Below are 26,464 nucleotides of genomic sequence, written 5' to 3' on the forward strand. Positions count from 1 at the left end.
AGACTCTAGAATATCAGAAAATAATTTTGGGGGTAAATTGAGCCATTGACTCAACTTGCCCCAACATCGCTGGCACTTTTTACCCCACAACCTCCATTTTGACAAAACTGTTTTACACCGTGGCTCAGATCCACAATTCTGCTAAGTTTATGACCTTGTTTTGTAGCTTACACTGACTTAAATTAACATGTAATAATGTCCAAAACTTGCTCTGTTTTGCTGACCACTCTCTCCATGTGCTTGAGTCCAAGATGGATTGAGTAATGTGAACTATTCTTTCTTAATTTGTGGTCACATGATTACCTTTGCTTATGGTTACCCAGATGGTTACCCACTGGCTCTATTTACCCCGTTCTCCCCTACTGAATTTGATAGAATGAAATACGTTCTGTACTGTGTTTATGTTTTGTAGTGTTCACCTCCATCGCTGCCCATGTTGCTGAGTCTGAACAGTGCGAATTGTTTCAAAATTTTTAATTTATTAATAGTGTCACTACTGCCTTTATCAGGCACACTGGATTATGGCAGTGTAAGGATGAAATCCAACAAGGTTAACAACCCAGGCAATCCACATCACTGCAAGCACATGGCACAGTACTCTTCATCACTCAGTTGTCTCTTCATAAAGCCCCCTTTTCTCACCCCCATCCCCCCCATTCTCCTTTACTCATCCTCATGTCAACACCTGATAACGACTACAGAGGAAATTGGCTGTTCGTCAGCAGTCCGACGCTGTGATGTTTGGAGAGGATAGATACTAAAACACACACACTGTATATACACACACTCACACACTGTACACACTATCTTTCTCACTCCATCTCTGTCTCTAATGCTTTCTTTTTTCTTTGCCCCATTTTCTTTCTCCTTGCCTCTCTCTCTCTCTCTTTCTCTGAATATGTAGGCTATGAGCTCTCCTTGAGACATTTTTGGACTTAGTTGGAACCCCATTAGCAGCAACTCCCAAAGGATGTCACTTCTAGGAAAGCCAAGAGTAGAGTCTTTACATGTGAATATTCATCTGTCACTTACAGTAAGGATTGTGCCACCACTTGTTCATGTTCCTGTGAGTCCAGAGGGAAATCTTTCCACAGAAAAATGCACTCCCATGGGAGATACGTAGACATGAGAAGTATCACAGGCCAATTCACATACAGCAGTGATTACTCCTAACAAGGGGAGAACATTAGGGTTCACAAGCTAAATGAATTTCAGTAATGTGTTTTCATCAATTTCGTCAATTTGTCATCCACCCTTTGGGATTGAGATACTGTTATACTGATGATGTGGTTTGTTTAGAGGAGTTTGATCCGTTTTTGAAAAAGCATTTCTGCAGTTTGGAATTGGTTGCAATGTCTGTGAGAAAATCTTAAAACAGTCAGCTAAATCCTGTTCTCTTAAGAATGTGTTATTCCTAAAGTTTCCTTTCCCAGCAGAGGGAGCCTGGAGGTCTCTTTTATCTCTATGTTTATTGAAACAAAGACCTAAGCCAATCAGAAACCGGCTGGAGGAATTAAATCCAGGCTCGCTGTGGCCATGGCAACGGCTTTACCTCTGTGACAGCTGAGGAATGGGAGAGAGGAGATGCTACATGGACTGTGGTGGTGCTTAGCAAACCTCAGAATAGGCACCTATAGATCTACTCTCAGTGACCCCGCTCCACCTCGACTGGCCTCATTTCTGCAGGGGAATACTGATTGTACACCTGGATTAAAACAAGAGCAGGAAGGTGGAAAAGGAAACAAGAATCAGCACCATGAATGCACTGAAGTTGTGAAAACAAAAATAGACAGAAAAACAGGCTGATACATTTACTTGGGTGGAATGCAGTTTCAAGGGTTACATGAAGATTTGATTTATAAATTCAGAGAATAACGGCATATTGTGCTGTCCAATCTGTCTGTGAAGTGCACTGAAAGTCTGGAAGGACAGAAGGAAATGATGGATGGAACAGAAGATGAATGGCAGGCTAGGAAATAAGTGAATGATTAGGGCATGGAAGGGAACTTGGACAAAAATGTTTTGAGTATTTTTACACTTAATAGCTTTTAAAAAAAAAAAAAGACTTTCTGTTGCAAACTTGCAGGTGTCTGATCAAGATGTGTTATCAGTCTAAGACCATGAAAATATTCAGTAATACCCACTGAATTAGTAAAATAAATACATAAATAAAAATAACAACAATAACAACAACAACAAAATTCCATATCACAGGTACAGGTACTGTATATTTTTAAGGAGGTCAAGAAGCCGCAGGCTCGTACAATGAACCTACCCTCAACTTAAGGAGAGAAACATACAATAACAAAAAAGAAAAAAAAACACATAAATACAAAATCATAAATCATAAAACACAATATTTCTAGAGATCCCTACTAAACTGATAAGGCCACCTCTGTAGGTGTGGTCCTATTTAGAGTGTACTAATATGGTTCTGCCTTTAACTTCTATGACTACAACCGATTGGCTGGGATATTCTAAACTTCTATTCTGATTGGTCGAACTTTCTGTCAATCAATGTCAAACCTCACAGACTAACCGCGCCTGCTCACGGTTCATTCGTGCATGTAGAGCTGAGGAGCGAGCGCCTCGCCGGGAGGGACGAGACGTGCTTTCAGTGCATATTTGCAAGCATCCTCCGTTATAATTAGCCGTCGTAGTGCTGGAATAACGTTAACAAGACGTTTTCGTTAGTACTTCTGGTTAGACTTCACGGCTTTATTTTGGCGGTGTGGCGCAGCGCTGTAAACGCCGAGCTTAGGATTTGTCACCTGGCTGCAGCAGCTGACTTACTTGTGTCTTGAGGAGAGAGTGGAGCCGCTCGGCTGTTGGCAAAAGAAAACCGGCAGTTGCTAACAAGTAGTTAGCAAGTCAGTCCGTTAGCTTGCTACTTAGCCAGCTCTCCCTGCTGTCACAGCAAGTCCCACCCTCACCAAAGTACGTGGACGTCGTAAAGAGGCTGCAGTGGTGAAGTCGAGTGCTTTTCTACCCTCAACTTAGCCAGCATCGCTGTACAGCTGGCTGGCGAGCTAAAACAGCCTACTAAACGTTAGCTAGGTGACGCTAACGTACAAATTGTTGGCTTTACGTTGGACAAGTGTCTTCTGTGGAGGGATACGGTCGCTACACTGGCAAAGAGACTGGCTAAAAAGAAGAGGCGAAATAAGAGAGAACAAGGAAGACGCCGAGAAGGAGGGGACTGGCTAGTTTAGCCGGGGAGACAGAATCGCACGTAAGTGACACTTGGTAACATTAGGTTAGCTTACTGGTCCAGTACAACTTTCTGTGCTTGCATAGCAACGTTTATCTAGTCGGCCAATGATCTGTGGCTTAGCCCCTGCAGCCAGTGCGCCATACTATAACGTAAGCTAACGGGAAAGGCTTCCTTGAAGGTGGCACACCAGCTAGCAGGGTAGCTAATGCTTTGGTGGGTTGAAAGTGAGACACCACCATTGCACTTGAATCGCAGCTCGACTAACGTTACGTCTGCTGCAGTCATTCCCCTGTTTGCTAAGTTATAGATGGGTAAGTTCAGTCAAGTGATCGGCTAGTCTATCTGTGGATCGTAAAACGCAGTTAAGTGGCTAACCTAGATGTCATGAGTATTAGCTAATTAGCCGCTCAGCTAGCTAGGTTTCAGCCGGCCACCCACCCAAGTTCACAGCTCAGTTTCTGACGATGTGAAGCAGTAATGTTATTGAAACCCAACGTATGTCACTGGTTATCTGGTCCCCCTCATGGCAAATGTTGGACTCATATCTGTTCTGTGCAGCTGAGGGAACTGTGTGTTCCTTGGCTCACCCCTCTAGATAAAGTAGCCGCTCAGTGACAATGTCTCACAGCAACACTTGCACTACCTTGCTTATAAATGGCAGTGTAGTATCTGTTCAGCTGTCAAACTTGATGGTAATTTCTTCAGTTACCCTGGCTGTCCCAGGGCATTCAAGTTGCCTTGCAGAGCTGTAATCAGCCACTTAACATTCACAGGCCATGCAGAGGCACACAGTGTACTGGCACAGTAAAAGTCAAAGTCAGGTTTTCAAACTAACAATCACAGCCCAGTGTTTAAACCACAAGTATGGCTCTGTATTGATACTAATTCTGACTCATTTTCATTTCTCTTCCTGTAGATAGATAGCAAACGCCGCCACCGAGCCACACACAGCCATGAGTATTGAGATACCGGTGGGGTTGACAGAACTGCTGCAGGGCTACACTGTGGAGGTGCTGCGACAAAGGCCGTCAGACCTGGTGGATTTTGCAGTACAGTACTTCACCCGTTTGCGGGATACCAGAAGTCAAGATGGGGCCAGTGCCGTTGGCAAGACGGGGAAAGGAGTGATGTTTGACGGGGAGCCGATGCAAACAGAGTCCAACGGAGAGGATGATGAAGATGATGATTCTGACTTTGAGCGTGAGTTGATGTTTTGTTGCTATGATTGTCAGCTGTTGAGTTGAAGTTGTTTGTGTGAGTGAAACATGATCTTTTTGTTTGTGTGAGGGAGTTGGAGAGGGAAAGAGAGAAAGTGAAGGTGACACCTGCCATATTTGCATATGCACACTCGCTCTCAGAAAATCCCATTGAGCAGACAGCTCAGCAAGGCAGCCCTCATCTGCCACTCATCTAATTTAGGTCTTCTCCACTCTCATTATCCATCTGGCTTTCAATATCTAGCAGTATCTAAAATAGTATTTTAACTGTTTTCATTTAAAATAGTAAGTTTCAAGGCCCTCACAAGGGCACATCGAGTTAAATATAGCTTTCCACTCAAATAGTTTCAGACATTTGAAAAATATTTAAGATTTGCTGTGCTCAAGTGAAAGTTATGACCTTATGAAAGCTTTCCATCAAAGAGGTCTTGAACTACACGACATGAAGTCGACTTGAACTAGTGAAGAAAACTTTGCAGCCCAATCAAATTTTACATTGACTCTTAGCAAACAGCCTGTCGTTACCACGGATAATGTCATAAGTTGATACTTGTACCATTTTAACAGCATATACTCTGTTAAATCCATGTTGCCAGAAAACTGAAATGGGACCAGATGTACAACTTGACATTCAAAGTAGTTATAGAATTGTTTAAAAAAAACATTTTCATGATAAAATGATTTTTACTTAGCAGCAATATACCAGCATTTAGTTAATGAACTGGAAGAATTGAACTTTCAAAGTCCCGCACAGTGTGTTACCTTCAGCAGCAGCGATGCCTTGCCTCTTTCGCATCACTCCCCTGTGTTTGACAGACTGGCAGAAGATGCAAGCTGCTCCAAAGCTCAGCTCTCCCCTCTGCTGCTGAGAGCAGCGTGGCCTAGATCACATCAGTGTGCTGAGGAGCCAGGGGCTGTAGCCTTGTGAATGGGGGTTCTGTGTTTTCTCAATGAGTTGATCCACTGATGAACTGTGAATCTATCATAGGTGTATCTTCGAAAATTCAGTGATGCGCAAGTAACATTTTTATGGCAGGATTTCACGATGCTTTTTGTGTGTGTAACTGCCAAAACAACACAATCCAAATCAGTGACCGATACTAAAGCAGTGGTGGAGTGTAAAATCTAGTTGCTAGGGAAAATAGTAAGAGCCTTGTGAATTCAGGAATTCATTTGACTTGTTTCTTGAGACTTTCAACCTCAGTTCTAGTGTTACTCAGTTTCATTTATAGATTAACCATATTTATTATGCCCCATATGCTAATGTTTATCTCCGCTGAAAGCAATATTGGCCAACCTCGTAGATTGGTACAAGTTAGCTCAGGGTGTAAGGGGGATTACAGTTTCTGTTTCTCTGCTCACACAAGTGGGGTTTGGTTGCTGTCAAACAGCTGTGACCTCAGCTGCAGGAGCCTGTGAGTGAGTGTGTGCACATGTTGTGTTTGTGTGTGTGTGTGTGCATATCATTGGTTCATGTGTACGTGCATGCTTGTGAAAGCAAACAGATGTTTTATGACTTGATTTTACACCCGTTCAAATTCCAGCCTAGTGACGACATGAAGCAGTTCTTCCTAGTACATTCTGATTAGCAATCGGTTGTTAAGCGTTTTCCACACCTCATCCAAGGTAGCAATAAAGGACAGGGAGCTGATACTGTGCTGCTCTATGAGGAAGCTTTTGCCTGAATGCTGTGGGTCACACACATGACATCCAAGGCATTAGATTATCCAACCGGGCCTGTATACACTGCCCCCAGGGGACATTCATTTCAGATGGGAACAACACAGGCCTGTATAATCAAAGACATCATGTGCTCTTGCCTGACCACTGTTATAGCCTATAGGTATAAGCAGTTCACTAGCACATGCTCCAAAGCAGTTTGATCTTGTGCAGAAAACACCAAAATAACTTTTTAAACTCTGGAGTGCAAAACAGGGATGAATATTCTTACTTATGTCCACAGGTAGTACATAACCAACTACAAATCTGGATTGGTTTCAACAGAGATAATAAGTTCTTCAACTGTTGCAACTCTGAACAATCTACAGACAATAAGATATATTCCAGTCACAGTGCTGGGACCATTAATGCTAGAATACACAGGGTGTATCTCTGTATGCAACTACAAGCTATCTGTAATACAGTTTTATGGGGTGTTCTGGTGGACTAAGGTTTTGGCATACAGATAGTACCAAAATTGAGCCAGAACATTCTCTAAGGCCTGACGTTAATATACTTTTAAGAAGTTTGGAAAATGTTTCAGCTGACGACTTGAAAGTCATTTTATCACCATTAGAACACAAGTCATTAAAAAACTTTGCTGCTTTTGTCATGTGGTGACCTCCTAGAGGTAGGGCAATGACTCATTTTGGGTTTTGAACCCTTGATTAAGACATATGGCCATTATGAAATATTATATTGACTTGAGATGGAATAGATCAGCTCTCTGTAATGGAGAAGTAGTTTTATTGGGCCTATGATTAAGACTGATTTTGTTTGGAGAACTTAAAGGTGAAATTCCAGTTGTGTAATACGAACATGATCTCCATTTGATGTAGCTGTTGTATGTAAAAAAATCTTGACACTTTTTTATTTTCTTTTATTAAGCTACTTACAGTTATGATGATTCACCAGTGTGCTCGTAACCTTTCGTTTGTGCTTGCAGGAGAATAACTGTGTGTGAGTGTGTCGGCTAAACGCCTGAGATGTAAATCAACTAGATGGTCAGTAATGTATTCCCATGGATAGTACAGTGTATTCTTAAAAACATGACGTCCTATTTAACACGCTTTATTTCCGTAGCCCTTGCGGCCTAAATCCACAGCAGGATCACTACACAGGCCTAAGCTGCTTAATAAAAGGAGATATTGTTTTGAATACAAACTGTTGTACCTCCATCATATCTGGTGATGTTGGGCCAAAGATTTGGGAGTAACCCTTCCTGTGTCGAGAGCAAGCTACTGTTAAGAAATGGTATGATGAGAGATTTAAATAAACTTTTAATTCAGAGCTACTATATTTTGCCAGACAGTTAGTGTAGAGTAGACTAAAGCACAGGACACTGATATTTAAAGAAGAAATGCAGTTAAACTTGAATTGAATGTATCAGGATCACCTGCTGCCTCCTTTTAAATAGACTCACCAGGTGAAATGTGTGGTCTTTTCATTTTACTCTGCGCTCACTTGAGTTACAAAGTGCAGAAGTAGGTGAAGGAAAGTAGACTTCATGTGAAGAGAGTGCAATACAAGGGAGGTCTTCCTGATATGCACGTTTTTTTTTTTTTTTGAGCTGGGCTGTCTTGTGTCAGTCTGGCAGTGTGTTTCTACTGAGAGAAACATGAGGGGATGAATAAAGGCTTCTGTGACTGAAATGAGTGGGACTTTTTATTAAAAGATGAGTGGAGGGACAGATGAGTCCCATGGATGATAATAGAAATGAATTAATGTGTTTTTATAAGAAAGACAGCAGAGATAAAGCAGAGACTATATGAAAAAGTGTTTTAGGGAAGAGATAGGTTTTTTTTTAAAAAAAAAAAAAAACCAAAACTGCTCATTTTCTTCAACAGAAGAAAGCTTTGTAGTTTGATGACAGACTCACCTGAGAGACTTTAAGCTTAGCTCTTATTAATCCTGAACAATGTAGTCTAAACAATAGATAAATGGGAACTTGAAGCTGTATTTTATAGTTTCTTCTTCCTGAAAAGCATCAGTCAGTATTTTTGATAGTCCCAACCCAGTTAATTACAATATTACAGAACATTTGGACCTGATCAAACAAACAGTTAAGGGAGTCATATTCAAGTCTTCCCATGTTTTATCTTATTTCTCAATGATCCATTCAGAACAATTTTTTTTACAAAGTCACGCTAGCCTCCGGCATCCTCGCCACTGTCGCCAGATTGGGGTTGGGTATGTTTGGCTTTTTACTTGCAAAGCTTTTATTGCATTTACAGTAACGTAACAAATGGAGTTGTCATCAACTTGAGTAACGTTATCTTCACTTCATCTGTCTCTCCTCTGCTCCGCTCCGTGTGTATGTGGAGGGGCTGAGACCCGCCAGAGAGCAGAGGAAGAGAAACTAGCGTGACCGTAAATGACAGCAAAACGCAGTAGAGACTCTCACACTGAGCTGAAATGAAATGAGTGCACAAAAATAAGTTAATAACATAAATAAAATATTTTGTTTCTTTTGGGGGGTCAGTGTCAAGAGTTTTCCAGGGTACGACACAGAGGTTGACTCATGTTTCTGAACAAAATTTGTCATCTGCCCACATCCCCGAGGGTCCACACACAGCCCAAAGTTTTTGAGTCTGTTTGGACTTAATGCAGCAACAAATATGTGAACAAGTCCGTATATGCAGACACCCAAAGCTGTATAAGGAGAACATGTATATTTGCCACTTTAAATGGACCACAATGTGTGGAGCACATGTATATGCTACTTGCATGTTTGCTTGTTGAGGTTAATGTAGCTCAGAGCTTATGGTCACATATGTGGTCTGTCTCTTCCCTCACTTTGGCACCTCTTTCTCGTAGCTGTTCTCTCTTACTTGGTTTATGTCAAACTGAGACTATGTCTACATAAAGCTGGCTAAAATCTTAAACGCAGTTTTCAAGCAAAAACAACGTGTCCACTGCAGGAGTTTCAGCTTGTTCCTGCAAATATCTGTCAGCATTAAAACGGCATAACAGGCAACTCTCCTCCTACTGGGCATGTGCAGAGGACAGACAAGCAAGTCAGCCACAGAAAACCAGCGAAGAAGAAACTGTATACTATTCCTGTTTCCACGGCAGCTACCTGACATTTAGTTTATTACAAGCTGATTACAACAACTGCAGCAAGAGGAAGTTATTAGATAGCTATGGTTAACCCTAAAAAAGCTATCAAAGTAGACAATGAGAACAACACTCACACGAAACCATCTGCAATTGTTGTTATTGTCATTGTGTTTCTTCTTTTTTTTTCCCTCTTCCTTGTTTTGTCACCGATATTACAGTGTTTCTATTAAGCTCAGACTCTGTTTTCCCTGTACACACTACAACGCCAAGGCAGCGTTTTCACACTTACACACTCTAGAGGCTGTTTTGGAAAACCTCCGTTTTCGGGGGAGATAAACGCTGCGTTAGTCTGGTCGGTGGGTCGAAAAGATGCTCTTACCAACTTAGCCGGCTTAGTGTGGACATGGTCTAAGTCCCTCTCTCTGTCCCTTGCTTGACCCCCCCTGCTGTTCTGCCTTTCACTCTGTTTCCTTCTGTTCTTTGGCTCATTTCCCCTTTTCCTCTCTGATATAGTAATGATTAGGCTCTGTGTTCAGTAGATAGAGTAACTCTGACAGTTCTAATATACATATTAAGGGCAGAGAGAGCCTTGTATTTTTCTTCAATGTGTACTATTTTCTCTTCTCTGTTCTCATTTTTCTCTCCTAATTCACACATATGGTTTTCAGTATTTTATTTTTTTCTATTCAGTTTTGCTTAGAGACATATTCCTTTCAGTTGTGTGTGTGTGATAAATGGACATAATACTGTGCCTGTATTGGCGCTGGTAATTAGTGCAATAAGCAGAGCCGATGTCCGTATTCATTATCCTGCAGGGACAGTGTGTGTTTGTGCACAGTTGTATGGGCGATTAAATGGCTGAGGGAGCTCATGCACGCACAAATGCCCGTCACTGAGTGTGTACATTTTGTGTGTCTGTCTAGGTGTGCATATGGTTGGTCTCGGTGCAGTGTTGTGCAACAGGTGACCTGATTAGTAGGCTTCACTCTATGTCCAGTGTGCTTTAAGCCTGCAGTCTGCAAATCTTACACAGCCTAGCATCCCTACAGACACCTGACGTACTGGCTGACTGACAGCGCTAAGTGGAAAAGCCCTCAGACGGTTCACTACTCAGTCTGGCTGTCTGACTGTTTTTTAATACAGTTACCTGTCTGCCTACCTGATCTCTTCAGGTCTTTTCTGTCTTTCTTTCTGTCTGTATATATTTTCACCACGTTTGAAACAAAAAAGTCTTAGAAATACTAGTTCTGCTGATTTCGGCTCTCTACTCAGTCTGACTTGCTCTTAATCGCTGAGTCACTGATTGATTTATCAGTGATGTTATTTTGCTGTTGAAGCCTTGATTAATGACCATTGTGAATGTGAAGGACTCTCGCCACAGCTCCTCACAGTGAATCCACTAATACATTTTTGTATCAGTTTCATCATTTAACGTTATTAGAAAGCATTGAATGACAGGATGTGAAGTTGAGACTTTTTATCCCTATTTGCTCATCCTATTTACTGGACAGTTTAGTTTATTCATCCATGCCGTTAGCATGAATGAAAAACAAGGAGTGAGCACTGGTCAGATTATTTTTGTGAGGTTTTGAGCAAGGTTTTTTTTTTTTTTTTTTTTTTTTAAACCTTCTTTTGCAACTTAAACTAATAGTTTCTATAGACTGATATGAGAAGAATCTCAACTTAAAATTCATAGTTTATTATTATCCTTTTGCAGAAAACATGAAGATAGAGATAATACATTTATTACAGTGATCTTAAATGTTAGAGCATAACATGCGTTTATCTCTGCATTCTGCATAATAAACTACATTCAGTTCAGACTTGCTGCCGTGCTAAAGCCTTATTCGGATAAACTGACCACATATTGGGAATCTAAATGTTTCCTTTCTCGCCTGAAAAAATATAAAAACTTAAAATGACATATTAAACAGTCCTGCAGCAAAGAAACAGCTTAATCTCTGCCATCGCTGCCGGTTGGTACGGAATTGCATTCTGGGATACTTGGCTTCAGCACTACCAGTGAGAGAGATTTACCTGGCGGTGATAGGCTTAATCAGCATTGTGTGAACTTGTTATGCAAGGGCTTGAATGTAACAGACGTTCACTTATACGTAAAAGTCCTGAACTTCAGCCTTAAGTCTGTTAACCGAACGTGCTCTCTTTATGTGTTTTGTATGTGTCTTTTCCTTTTACTCTTTCCTCTGTTTACTAAAGTATGAGTGTTTCTCTTCTGCTCCAGCTGTTGATCATCCTCTCTATTAAACTGTCTAATTTGTCTTTCTGCTTTTCCGTCATTCCTTTGAAAGCCAGCCTGCTGCTTTATCTACCCTCTTGCCTACCTGCCCGCTGTCATCCTCTTTGCCTTTCTTATCTTTGTGAGCTTACTTCTTTGTCTGTTGCCTTATCTCTTTAACTCTCTGTGTACCTGTTTCTCCACCTCCCCCTATGCCTTTTTCTGTATTTTACTACATCCTATCTTCCTGTCTGCATATTTCTGTACATGACTCTTTGGATCATTTGTCATCATGTCCATATCCCCTTTCTGTGTCCATATCAGTTTATTCAAATAAGGACCATGTTAGAAAACATTAACAGTGACGGCAAGAGACACACTGTATTGCACAGATACCAGATCTACAGCAAAAACAACTTAAAACAACAACGACAACATGCTTTTGTCAATTCTTAGGTCACGGTTCAAGTCACAAAGATGCACTTTCAAATCTTGTGCAAATAAGGAATTCAAAGTCTCTGACATCCTGTAACCGTCTTTATCTGATCTCCAGGTAAGGCGACGTGTCCGTGCATCCACAAGAACATTTTTGCGGTTGAGAGAAGCAGCGTGTTTGTTTGTTTGTCATTAGGATCCTGTTAGAATGTCATAGTGGCAAGCTGGTCTTCTTTTGCAAAGAGTAATGAGAGACAAAGCTTGAAGAAAGAGGAAAAAAAAAAAAGCAAAATGCACATGAACATCTGAACAGATGAAAGAACATATTGACGTGGACCAAAAAGAAATCCAAAACCAATTGTGAAAAAGGAGAAAAGACAGTTGAAGCAATGACAGGGCAGTCAGACAACCTGGTTTTCATTTGCTGATAAACATCATTTGAACTTTAGTACTTCCTCATTCTCTGTCCTCAAGCCATCTCTAGTGGCGCTGTGGAAAAATTAGGAAATGGAGGGGGTTGGCAGGCCTTTAGCCACTGGCTGTACATCCTCCTCTGCTGCTCCTGTTTGGAGTTCACACGGCCCCCTCGCTCCAACACACACTCTATCTCTAGGTCGTAATGTGTTCTGACCACTGCCTCGCCAAGTCCATTTATAGCCTTCACTATCATACCACCTATTGAACCCCATGAAGTCCCGAATGACTTTCTCCACAGTTGAAGCAAATAAACATAATACAAAACATTTAGGTACATGTTTTTAACCTCCTTCTCTGTGTCAAACAGACCAGAGAGGATGTGTTGCGCTTCCTTTCTCTCGGCATGTTGTAACTGTGAATTTACAAGCCATTAGTTACGTGTGGTTACCTCTCACCTCAGACTGCATTGACAGTTTGCAACAAAAGGGAGCATGGGATAAAAAAAAAAACGCATGTCCTATTCATTGAGATTTGTTTAACTCCATTTACAAATTAAACATCATCGGTCAGGGGTCGGGGTTAAAATACTTTGAGAAAATGTTAGAGATCAGAGTGCAAAATAATTGGGGAAACCTTTGCACTGTAAAGAATACATGCTTTCAATAGTGCATTCATATGGAGATCTGCAACTTTGATGTTTATATGGTTAAAAAAAAAAGAGGCGGGTCAGAGTTTTGCATCAAAGCCTTGTACCAATGAGTGATGTTTAAAGCGAAACATTCAACGGCCGTGGACCCAAACTGACCCCCGTTTGTCTTTGAACAGAGAGAGTGAAAGTAGGGAGTGAAAAACATTATTACAGTTGGGTAGTGAGGGAAGTAGGAGTGTGCTCAGAGTTCACAGTAAACCTAACACGGTATAGAACAAAGTTACGGAGAATATGAGAACAAAAGACGAATAAGACAAAAAGAGGAGGAGGAGGCTGAGCTGGGCTGATCAAATTACAGAGGATGTGGGAATCAGTGAGTTTAGGATCTTCACACAAACAGATGCTTTTTTTTTTTTATGTCTTCAGACTTCCCACGTTTGACAAATGGCATCTTCTGTAATACAGATTCTTTTCATTGTGTTTTCTTGTCCACCGGCCACAAGAACATCCCAGTATTAACAACAAAACCACACATTCCAGTATTAACCCAATTAGAACAATACTTAAGCCCAAGTAAGGTAATATTCAAAATGTCTGAACAGTGACTCTCTGTTAGAGATTTCACCGCGTTTTGTCACACATGTGGCAATCTTAACCGCTTTACAATGAATGCCAAAGACGTTGTCTTGCGAAACGCGTCACTCTGTATATCTTCCATTGTTTTGTCATTTACGAGCACTCTTTGCCACTATTTCATTCTCCGCAAACATGCTTCCTGTGTGGCCATTTTCCAAGTGGTTTGTCTTTCCTCGGGGCAACCATCTTTTAGCATCATGTCCCAGCTGAATCTACTCTCATGTTTAAAATAATATTTAACAAAAAGAACGTCGCTCGGAGCAGTGTTTTTGCATAATTTGCATGAAGGGCAAACCATAGTAGAACAGTATGGCAACATAACGTTTGAGGTTTAACACTGGAGGGAAAGTGTAAGATCATGTGGAAACGGTGGCCTCATTCATCTGACTGTGCTCGAGAGCATGAATATGAATGGAATAGTCCTATAAGAAAACCATGTATGCAGATGCGGGTTAGAGATAGGCCTACTTAGGATAAGATCAGTCGTTGGATTATTGCAGGTAATGTAAATATAGTTGGATTCATAAATTTATCAGCCTGATATCCTGCTTTACCCTAATCCACCAGATCTTTAAAAATTCAACAAAGGCTGGTTACTCAACATTGCAGCCGTAAGAGTAGACAAATTTATCACCCACAGTTCTTATTTGTCAGCGTTTCCCAACCTACCTATGTGAAATAAGAGTGAACTGACCAAGATTTTGGGACTAGTGGGTTACCTAGCACTATTTTCCTTTTTTTTTTAGCAATTTTCTGCCCTACATTTGCACAAGAAGACCTTGTGAAAACAGGTCATTGTAACACGTTCAGTTTGTCCTCCATCATAGGCTTGGTTGCATGGGTCTTCACCATTTACAGAGTGACAGAATGACAAAACACATTTCACAGTTTTCTCTCTCTATCTGTCTTTTTTTTTTTTCTCTGTCACACTCTGGTGCATTCCTGTTTGCCTTTTTCCAGATTCAGCCTTCAGACACATTTAGATCTTTCCAGAGCGTTGACGACCACATCTTTGTTTTCCATCTATTTGTCTGTCAGTCTGTTATTATATATCAGCCATCGCTCCTTTATCCTGTTTGCTATGAACGTACTCCGTCATTCTCTCTATCCCACCTGTCTCCTTCTCCCTGCATGCGTCGGTCTCAATGCACAGGCCCAATCTCATTAGACAAGATGGCTTAGAGAGAGAAGGGGTTATTAGGGCGGTTTAGCAGAACCGTCTTTGGCAGGGCAAGAGAGAGAATTAACAAAGGGGAGAGGTTTAGAGAAAGAAGGAAAGCATGAATGAGGAGGAGAGACTGAATGAGAGAGAGAAACTAGTGGATTAGAGCCAACATTAAATATCAGCCAAATGCTGTTAAATTTTGACTTTGGCGGCTGAGTTTGTCTATCCTTTCAGCCACTTTGGCAGGCAGGATCCAGATATTGTTCAAAGGTATTCTAAGAAATATCTGTCTTGTCTGTCTAGTAATCTGTTAAAAGTGGTGGTTGATTATGGGAATCCTTCTTAACCTGCCTCTGTACGCACCCATGTACTTCATAGAGCAATACAGAGACGTGCAGATGGACAGGTGAGAGACAGGACTCAGGTGGACAGGTCGGTGGAGGTTTGTCAAACTTGCAGGCACTGAGAATTGAACTGACAGTCGGTCACTCAGGTCAACTGGGGTTATCCATATCATGTGTCTGCACAGCAAAACATGACCATGCATTTGATTTCGTTAAGATAAATGCCATTGAGTGATTCCACTTTAGCAATTAGAGCTTCCTAGAAACCCAGCTAAAGTGCTTTTGGGAGCAGACTGGATCACAGCTTTTTGTGTGTGTCAGGATGGAGAGATGGGTCGTATGAAGGAGACAATAACCTGGTTCTGATGTGGTATTTGTTCAGTGCAGATAGTCGTTTAGGGGCTATGGGGATCATTTGCGCATCTGTTTTCCATTAAGGGAAGGTACAAGAATGTTGGATTAGTTGTGCATATATGTGGAAATCTCATAATATACTCAGAGGTGCAAACCTGTCACCTTTCGGCAAAATTTGCCGTTTTGAATCCAAAAAAGGGCATTTGTGTGATTATAGTGACAGCTGCATCCAACCAGATATTGTTCTTCGCAGACTATCACACCCATGAGCCAATGGGATTGTTTACAGCGTGCGTGCATGTGACACAGACCAGCGCGGAATATCTGAACACAGACAAGTTTAGTTTATAGTTTTGAGTGACAGAACAAACATCAGAATTCCACAAGCCAAAATTACAACGGGAAGATTCGTTGTTGAATGTTCAATCAGTCAAAACGAACATAAACAATGTACAGATAAATAATGGTTTTGCTACAGGTGGTAGCTGGCCGGCTAACGTTAGCCTTGCAAGTTCACATTTAGCCTACCAATTGAAAGTAAATAACATGTTATAATTAAAAGAAAATAACATGCAGATAGATATTTAATTGTGACCTGTAGGCCTAAATGTTTGCACCCGGCGGGTGTATGAACAGGGTGTTTATACAACTATACAGTGGTGAGTGAAATGTATTGCACATTGTATTTTAGACTAAAATAAATACAAATAATTTGTAGGTACACTGGGTATTATAATGTTAAACAGGTTACCCCAATCTCCCCACATAATCTGCAGACCTGCATACTCTGAGCAGGGGAGTGTCGCTATTACAGTTCATCACTTTTGTGTTGATTTTGTTGGAAGCATGTGTAATTACAGTCCTGATGTCTGAAACTCAGCTCTCAGCCTATTGAAACAGCTTATTTAAACTTGATGGCTGCATTAGAGAACAGAAGCAATGTTTATGTGTAGAGTGGTGCTGAAATCTCATAATTTTACATATCGTGTTATTTCTTTAGCAGGTGTCAAGTAATGTAACCTGTATATTGTATAGTGGATGCAATGCACTTTAATATAATTCTGGACCTGGCTCTGCTCTGTTTTTTTTTGGGGGGGGTTTAAGTGCCCTGAACTGATGTCCCTCTTACATTACTTTTGTAGCATTAAGATTACATTAATTCTAGGGTGAGTTCTTCCCTATATCCTAATACTAAAACTGACTGTAAATCCACACTTTAAAGCTGATGTAAAAAGCATCTCCGTCACCTTTTTCACTCCTGATGAGTTTGCACCACTGGTACTAAATTGAGAAAACAGTGATTCATTTGTGTACTTTTTGACCTCACCTGTTCAGGCAACAAATGAATTTTGGTATTCACCTGTGACTATGGTAAGTGAACAAAAGAGTTTCCCCAGCCTCAAGCTAATATGAGTTTTAGAAAAGGGATGATGGTTGGTTTCCTGCCAAATTGGCTGTTAGAGCAGACAGCTGAACAGACAAAGACCAGTATGTGGCCGGTGGTTGTATCACACCCTGCCTCAGACATCATTCTAACTCGTCAACCGAACAGTAGAGCACACCTGTGAAAATTGGGTTTATTTTTATAAATTCTGCACCATTGCTTTAATCATTTGTCACTTTTACATAAGAAGATGGAGATTTTCCACACACTGCGCTTGGTACACATGGTTTCACTCATATCGAGCACAAATCTGCACATGGATCTGGACCTGCACCAAAAACTAATTCCTTGTCCTTTGGCCTACAATATGGTATAATTTTCCACCAAATGTCATTGAAATCTGTTACTGTGTTTTTGAGGTACACTAACGAACACACAGACAAACATGATTGAGAACATACACCTTGTTAAGAAAACACCTTGTTAGAGGTAATGCGAGGTTACGCTTCTTCTCATTTAATGTTTAATGTGATTGGACTAAACATAACAGAGAAAACTGTCGTATCTTCCAATAATGGTTACTGTTTTCCACCAGTTTTCACTATATACCAGCCCTTTTTAAAAAAAAAAAAAAAAAAAAAAAGATTAATTTGGAGTCGATTTTAATACTGTGTAGATGGTGAGTTCAACATAGTCCCCTTAACTGGCGCAGCCATGGTCACCATAGAAACCACTGGCCTTGAAACTGCTCTCAGCCAGTCGCTGCTGTCAGTGACAGTGATGGGCAGCGGCCTCGCCTAATCATGATTCAGATAAAGAAAGTTGAGGAGGTCACTAGCAGTTCACAGCCCTCTTTAACAAGTATCTTTATCGTTATATTTGCATAGCCTTGATATGACACACTCTCATATCGCTGTCTTTGTATTGCAGTTTTGATAATGTGTGTTTGTGTAAGCCTCTCATTATTTATCTAAACAGTTACACTGTTTACTGTCTATCAGTGAGAAATAAAGCTGTCATTGAGAAAGAGAGAGAGTTTAGAGTGTAAAGTAAGCGTACGAGTGTACATTCGTAGGTGATTCAATGGCACAGCAAGTAGTACCCACGAGCTACAAGTTGAATGGTATTGCATTTAATGACCTAAATCTAAACATAGGCCTCAGAATGTGGAGGTTTGGAGTTCTTTTGTGACTGTAAATGGTCACGTAATGGGAGACCAGATCGGCCTTGTTTACGTTACACCCCTGTGGTTTGATGAGAACGTGTTGCGCTCTCCTACCCGCAGGCTGGCTGCTAATGTTTTTCTGCCGTTTGACGTTTTTACCACCACACACACGACTTCTGGAGGCCAGATATTGTGCTGTACTCGCCTGTTAATGCCATGCGGTTCCTAGCCTGCGCGTTTGTAAACTTTTTCACCCTGGGAGCCAAAACAAATCAACTTAACATCTTCCTGGGGATATGAAAACATATTGCTGCACTTGTCATGTGGAGACTTGACACTTTAGACCCAGATGTTGGTGCCTGAGTGGTTGTAATTATTGTCTTTCAGCTTGCCTTTGCCACATCCCAGGCTACTGGGATAATACTGGTCCATTTAATGTCTCCAATGTCTCCTGTCACCTCGTAGACTCTGTGTCAGCACATCAAAATAATTTCAGGCCCCTCTCTTGTGAGTTCTCCTCATGGCAAAAAAGGCAATATATTTTAATGAAACAAGCTCATGGGGGTAATATCAACTATACACTGTATGAGTTGCAGAAAACCTGCAGCAGCTGGGTTCATAAACTCAGTGCCAGATAAGGTCAGAAAAGGGATTCCTGTCATCCACATTCTGTAATGTCACATTCTACAGGTGACAGGTAACATTCCTCAGGTCTATAATCATACAGGCTGATAACATGGCAGACTCTGGGAACAGAACCTGAGTGAAGATGAAAACGTCATAAGCGGTGCACGCTTTACATACAAGACTTGTGTAGTAATACTAAACAGATATGGGGTATTGTCACATTTAAGAACTATATATATCCTTCATGTTAAAAGGTGTATATATCTCTCAGCAGTGGCACAAGTTCACATTACACTGTGCACCAGCTTTGACGTAAGCACAAAGCAGTTTCCAGTGATGGCCAGTGCCTGCTAGTTCTCTTCACAAATGTGTCGCTTCCAAGAAATATTTCTTGGGAGGAGGCAACATGTCAATGAGAGAAAGAAACTGCTTACTGCTGCGCCTGAGAAAAGAGGTCTTGGGGAAAAACCCCATAAACAAACTACAGCTTAGTCGCTCCCATAGGCATTGAAGTTTCAACACAAGTTTCACCACAATGCTCTGTGTCTCAAATTTTACATTGCTGCAATGACGTAAGAGTATTTTGTCAGATGCGTGTGTTATCAGAAGAAGAAATGTTGTGGTCTCACAATACACTTCTGACCAGATCTCAGATATGTGGTTGTCAATGAGATATGACCTTACTTGGTTCACTCTCAAAGCAGCATGTCCTCCGTAGAAAGGTGGAGTCTTGCTCCATGCAGCATTGATTGTCTGTATGCCTTGTATTATTAGTCTGATGTGTGCTGTCCACTGTCCAGTAATAAAAAAATATGATGCTCGTGGCATTTGTACAACACTCATTTTTGCTTCTGCCTCTGTGACTACTGCTGGCCTGTGTAATGTAATGGGGAAAGCGTAGTATTAACACCGCCAGGGTCATGGGGGGATTTCCACAGGCACTAAGTGAGCACTCTCTCATGGTCCTCTAAGATACTTTGAAAAAGCCTCTGCTAAATGGCACACGCATGTGTGCACTGCTATTACTGCAGCTACCAAAGCTTAAAACGGTAGCCGCTCTACTGATAATGTATTTCTGTTTAAATATGCGACACTGTAATCAGATTAATTTGTTTGCAAAGGGTGTAATCAAAGTAAGCATAATTTATTTAGTGAAGCGGAATCACTTGTCAATCTTTTACTTGTGACTTACAGTAAACTATGCTTTAAATGGTGTGTTTAGAAAATATATGCTACTGTGAACAGGATAAAAAGTAAATAAGAAAAAAGATGGGATGTCCATCATCCAACACACAATCTGTGCTGGATGTGTAACTTGGCAGCAGGTTGTTCTCATGTTGGCCAGAACAAATGAATAGGCTTCAAGTTAAGTGCTCCAAGTTCATTTTGGAGTGCAAAAACTACACAACAACTCATGTAAACGTGGGGTTATTAGGGATGTTGGGTTACTGCAGATGCTTTGATCATAGTATTACTTTGATGTGATAATTGACCATCGAACATGTAGCTAGTGGTTGACATTGTGTGTCATGTTGAAGCATAGACGGTAGGTGACAGGTCAAGTCAGACTGAAAGAGTTTAGGTGGGATCAGCAAATCTGGTGATGCTAGGAAAGGGTTAACATCAATGCAGCTATAAGCAGGAGAGGGCTACTTCCTTTTAAGGGCCCAAGTCTTCTGGAGAGTGTGATAGAGGGGGAGAGACAGAGAGCGAGAGAGAGGGAGAGAGATACTGGGAAAGGGAGTGAGTCAGATATGGGGCAAGGGTAGAGAATGAGAGAGCAGAAGAGACAGTTTTTGTGGGAGGGAAATGGATAGAGTTAGATAATGGGAAAGGTAAAGAGAGTGAGAAGGGAGTTGCATGGTGGGAAACAGGGGCCGAAACAGAAACAGTGCAGAGCGTGAGAATAATGGTGGAGAGAGAGAGGAAGCTTGATGACATAGGAAGAGGGAGGTAAAAGCTGTGAGAGCTGACAAGAGAAACCGTTTTCTCAGCAAGGATGGAGAAAAAAGAATGAAATAACCAGAGAACAGAAAGATGCACAATGGTTATAACAAACAAGAAAGAAAACACAAAACAGTGAAGAAAGATGAAAGAGACAAAGCTGCTGCCGCAAGAGCGACACAAAGAAGAGTAAGAGAAACACGTGGCGGAAAGGCGTTTTGTGACAGGGGAAGGCAGCGTGATGGAGGGGAAGAAAAGCCAGAACAGACAGGGTGAAAAAACTGACAAATAAAGCGGTCCATTAGAGAGACAAGCTATTATTTGAGTAATCTAATGGACCCTTGCTGTTCATCTGTCATAGAGGAAACCCCAGTTGTGTGTCTCTGTGTATATTAAGTCCGTTTTGTAGGCACTCCTTTGTGTATTTTTGTGATATAGGCATTGTATATGTGAAGCACAGATATTATTTATCAGTGTGTACGTATATTTTTGTATTTCCCGACCTCAGTGTTATCTTGTAACCTCATATATACCTCATATATCTGTTGTTTTACAACTTCTGTGTAACTGTTTCGACATTCCAACAAGTTCTCCTCGCCACCATAAATCACAGAGCTGAGAAACGATGGGATTGGTACAGCAGGTCCGCTAATTTAACTCTCGTGCATCTTCTCTTCATGTTTACATTTCATATATCATGCTTAGCTTCTGCTTATAGGTTCAGCTATGTGTCTGCATGTGTGTCACTTAGACAGAATAAGAGATCTCCACTCCTTTTTAATGTATGGGATAGTACAGGACAGGGAGTGTAAGGTATAAACTAGGGATGTCAGTAGTTAACCATTAATTGGTTGACCGCTGAGAATATTTTTGACTGGTTACGCATGTCGGTCCATAGGTTAATTTGCATGCATATTCTGCTAATGGCTTGACAATTACGTGTTCACAACACCAGATCCTCTTTTTGAATGGATAAAGTACCGGTGTAAAACCGACTTCTACACAGAGTGTTGTATTATGGGTTGTTTGTAGCTTTAATGTTGCTAGGGAGTGTCCTAAAGTCTGTTTATGATGAGTGTGTTAGAGTCAGTTTAACCTGTAGGACTTTCTGAAGGCTCGTGTAACATGAGTCCAAAGTGTCTTATGACGTTTCTTCTGCTGAAATTGAATATAGCAAGCTGCCAAATACTATGGTCACATATGATAAGCAGCTTGAAAAGATAAACAGGCAGTCTTGTAAATGCTAACTGCCAGAGAAAATAATTTTTGACTGCTTCCAAGAGCCTGGCAGGAGAGCGTGTGAGTATGTAACTATACTATGTATGTAACTATACGGCTGCCATGTCCGAGGATGGCTCACAGTCGCAACCAAAGATCACATCCCTGCTAGCTGGGGGGAGAAAATGTGATGCGCGCCAGTCCAAGGCCATCACCCAGTTGGTGTGCTGAATGATTGAGACAGATATGCTGCCAATCAGTGTCGTAGAGGATGAAGGATTGAAAGGGCTAGTTCGGTACCTCGAGCCTGACTACATTATGCCACCCAGAGCTACACATTGAAAAACACTTTTAGGAGAAGAAGGATGGGTGTCGGCCTACCAAAAGCAAAATTAACTGAAACTGACATTCCTAGAATAAACTAATGACATGGAAATCTGTTCTTGTACTTGACACAACCAGTTCCGTTGTAAAATGAGTTGTAAAATAGCTGCACTGAGCAGCTGGTGCTGAGCTCTACAACATTCAAAGTACTCAGTAATACCACAGTCCCTCAAGCAGCTCCACTGAGCTTAGTGTTTAGCTCAGGCCTACTTAGAGGTAGTTGCCATAATTTTCTCTACCTGTTCTAGGATTTTAGGAACTGGTGCGGGGGAAAAAAATGGACCAGAAGCTTGCCCTCCATAACCTCTATCCTACTGCCACCCACATTACCATGTAGTATTTCTTAAATCTACTCAGGGCACAGAATTAGCACCAGCCACCAGCCAAATGCTGGTGAAATATGCAGGTGGCTGGTAGATTTGCTTCACTCACCAGCCAAAAAAAAAAAAAAAACCAACGGTGATCTTTTGAGTGGCTGGTAAAATTTGAACATTTCACTAGCCATTTGGCCGGTGGACAAAAAAGTTAATTTTGCACCCTGAGTCTACTCCAATGATATATCATCTATTTTCCCAGCTGACTCTCATGTGATACAAACAGCTGCTGGTGTGAAACAGCCAGTACTAATAACCCACATTAATGTCATGTGATTATGACAAAGGCGAATTCCCCCGCAAAACAACATCCCATTGATGATATTCAAAAACACTGCTGAAATATTCAGTGTTTTTTAGCGTATGCTGCTCAATCCATTCGGTAAGGCCTAAATTTGCTGGAGGCAATAATTGACATGTTGTTTGACACTCATAATTTGACTCCGGTGTGACGCACCACAGCCAGCAGACATGATACATCAGCAGTCCTGATACCTGTCACCAGGTTTATTATCTACTGTCTGCTTTCTCTCTCTGGATACCAGCTTCATCATAGCATTCAAAATATGTGCAGTACTAGTTAAATTGTTGACCTCAGTCAGTAATGACCGTAGGGAGAAGTTAAACCAATTCTACAGAACTGATATGTCAGGGTGATTTGCTGCCATGTGATGCATTTATTATATAATTGGACATTGGATAATTTTTCAGAACATGCACAGGTTTCTGCTACATACTAGAATATTCTGTTTATTCCAAAAGTTGTATTTTTTTCAGCAGTATATGCCACTATTGGTTGAATACTGTGATTGATATTGTGTGTATTTACCACACTAATTTTGTCAATATCGCTCATCCTCAAATTCATTTAAAAAAATACATGTCAACTCTGCTTTAGGATGCTTTAGGATGGACAGTCTATCTCAAAGAAGCGCTACTAGATTGTGGTGATGTGTGCTTAGTCATCAGGCTGTGTGTGTGTGTTCATACACTTGTGTATTCGTGTCCTCCTCTGCTGTCTGTGCCTCTGTTTTTTTTTTATTATGTGTCTCTCTACATACACTGTAAGTTGGCAGCCTGCGTGTGCAATTGTGTGCACATTTACATAAGTTCTGTAGTGCAGACAGTATGTGTTTTTTGATTAGATTTCCACATTAACTTGGTATTGTAGTGTAAGCTGTAGAGCCTGGAGTTAGCGCTGCAGAGGTCAGCACTTCAGCGCACATTGACTGCTGACATATAGAGCCAGACTACATATATCTTCTCTGGGGAGGAGAACATGCAGGGATATGATTTATGTTAGTTCCTCTCTGTATGAGTCTTGGGGAGAAATGAAAGAGGGCATAAGGAAAAATGGAGGAGTCATATAAATTGATAACAGATCATAATGAAAAACAGTGGCTCAGAGTTGGGGAAAGCTAAGGTATTGATCAGATTGTTGGCAATGCAGGCTCTTGTAGAGGGTCATAAAGTGATGCCACAATTTAAGAATGATTGAAACCCTAATTTCAAAAATCATCTGTATGCTGTTTTGAGGGGAAAACGTCAATTATCTTATTTTTTTTTAATTTTTTTTTTTTTGTTCATCATGTTCACTTCACAGTCAGCCACTGTAGAAAACACTGTCACAAAATCCTCCCTCCTCTGTTCAAAGAGGCTGCACGTGTGCATTTTGAAGGCATGATTCTGGAGGGATTTCTATGTATACGTGGGTGTGCAGTAGGAGACGGGAGCTGATGATGTGCTCTATTGAGTCTGCTATCGACATTTCCAATTGTTGTGTCTCTTCCACCTGCTGTGTGTGTGTGTGTCTGTATAATGTTTCACGTGCGTATATCTTATACTGCATGTATATGTTTTCTGCGTGCCTTACTGTGAGCCCGAGTGCATGATGAAGCTGCTGTGTGTGTGTGTGTGTGTATGTGCATATATTTCGCGTGAGTGCGTGCCAGCAGAGGCTGACAGTGACGTCCGAGGCTTCTAGCTTTGGAGGAGAGGAAACACGTGAGGGAAGCTCCCTGCTCCACATCTGACCCTGCTGTTATCAATCAGGCCTTGAGAGGTGGAGAGGGAGAGAGGGAGAGTGGGAAAGAGGCACATGCGGAGAAGAGAGAGGCTGTGAGGAAAGGGGGGGGGGAAGAAAAGGAGAGAGTGGGAGGATAGAAGAGGAACAAATGGTTGGGGCTGTTGAAGAAGAGAAATGCAAGAAAAATGGATAGATGAGGGGAGAGAAAGGGGAAGAGTTGGAGGAAGGTAGAGAAACTACCGAGAGTGTTACTGTAACTTGATTAATCATTTAGTCTTTAAAATGTCAAGAAGCCACATGCCACATGTGAACAAGAGAAGGTCTGTAAATTGCTCGCTTCATCTCACCAGCAGCCACAAAACTCCTCAAGTATTCATTCACTCTAATGATATAAAATGGAGGCGACCAAGCAAAGCTTTGCATTGATAAAAATGAACTAACAAGCATGTATAAAATGTAAGAAATAAATTAAATCTACAGTAAATAAAAGTTACCACCGTGCCCTGGACGTGACTGAGAATCATGGAAATATGAAAGAACAATAAATGACCTGAACTGTCCCCTCACGTTCAAAATGGACACAAATTGGCCATTTAGGTGACAGAATTTCCCTGAGTCAGGTGCTGAAGTCATGAATCTGTGCCTCCACTCCTCACAAAGCTTGTGTTTATTTAATATTTGGTGTCTAAAATTAATTATTCTAACAAGACAATCCGTGCGTGTATTGAAATTTAAGAATCAGGACGTCAAAGTGCTAAATCTTCCACATTTTAATGCAACAAATGAATATCCAGGCGCCATTCATAGTCTACATTACTATTTTCAGAGATGGGCTGAGGAAGCTGCCAGCAGCGCACCCATCCCCAAACATGATCCAGCCCCTGTCACTATATATTCTGCCAAATTCATTCTGTCGAATAGGCTCCAAATGGTGGTTGACCCGCTGCCAAAGTGGCTAATGTAATGGACAGACTTGTCCTTTTTTAAAAGCCAAAATTTTCCTGCGTTTCACTGCTTTCTATTCCAGGAAGCAGAGTGGTTAGAGGGAAACCAGGGAGGTGTGAGCAGCAACAGGTGGGCAGACAAATAACAGACCTGTCCAAACTTAATTTATGTCACCTATTTTCCTTTAGCTATCCCACTTGACAGCCGGCAGTCGCTTCCGCAGTTTAGGTTAGGGTTCATTTAATCCTCGCTAACTGTGGCGCCAGATCTGTCTTTTTGTCATGTGTTTCTATTCATCTGTTCCACTCTGTCTCATCCATCTTACCAGTCTAACCACTCTGTAGCCATTTTGTTAAAGTAAAAATAGCAAAATGTAAAATATTGAAATTTGAAGTGTATGAGGCGGGGTGGCCACATTCATGCTTCGGTCTCCCCTCCAGCTAACTGGCCCCGATGTATCGACAGGCCGCACAGACGGACAAGCACACACTGAGAATGACTGTAAGGGAAATCAATCTAAAACACCAGGCAGGGACGGATGAATTGCTCCCTTTTTTTTCTTATTCACTTATTCACTCAATGGGGTCTCTCACTCTCTCTGCCTCAGTGATTATCTCTCTCTCTTTGTGTTTGTTTCTTTACCTTTTTTTTTTCCTGAATCACTAGTTATGATATGCTATAGTCATCCTCTTATCCAGTGTCTGTTTCTCTCTCTGTATATATACACATCTGTAGCCATTTTGCTTTCTTTCCAACTGTCCCCTTTTTCTTTATCTCTCCTTTCTTTTTCTATATCAGCAGTAGCTTACTCCTCATCCCTGCCATCATACTGGCATTTGCTATCATGTCTTTTTCCTCTCACTGTCTCTGTATATTTCTTTTTTTTCACATTGCCAGAGATCTCACTCTGTCGCCCCTTCTGGCTTGTCCTTTTGTTTCTCCCCCTCTGGT

The 26,464-nt window shown here is 41.2% G+C and overlaps 1 protein-coding gene across 2 annotated transcripts in view; it reads left to right on the forward strand.

The window, feature by feature from the left end:
* Positions 1-2,556: 2,556 nt before the first annotated feature.
* The window catches only part of prkar2aa (protein kinase, cAMP-dependent, regulatory, type II, alpha A), a 45,618-nt gene continuing 21,710 nt past the window's right edge, over positions 2,557-26,464 (forward strand). Inside the window, exons 1-2 of one of the 2 annotated variants that reach the window (XM_044351255.1) lie at positions 2,557-3,232; positions 4,131-4,414. In XM_044351255.1, the coding sequence (XP_044207190.1) occupies positions 4,168-4,414 (247 nt within the window). In that variant the 5' untranslated portion in view covers positions 2,557-3,232; positions 4,131-4,167. The remainder of the gene's footprint in view (positions 3,233-4,130; positions 4,415-26,464) is intronic. The other variant, XM_044351256.1, reaches the window with a different exon arrangement.

This window comes from Thunnus albacares, chromosome 5, assembly GCF_914725855.1.
Source record: "Thunnus albacares chromosome 5, fThuAlb1.1, whole genome shotgun sequence".
NCBI classification, from domain to species: Eukaryota; Metazoa; Chordata; class Actinopteri; order Scombriformes; family Scombridae; genus Thunnus; species Thunnus albacares.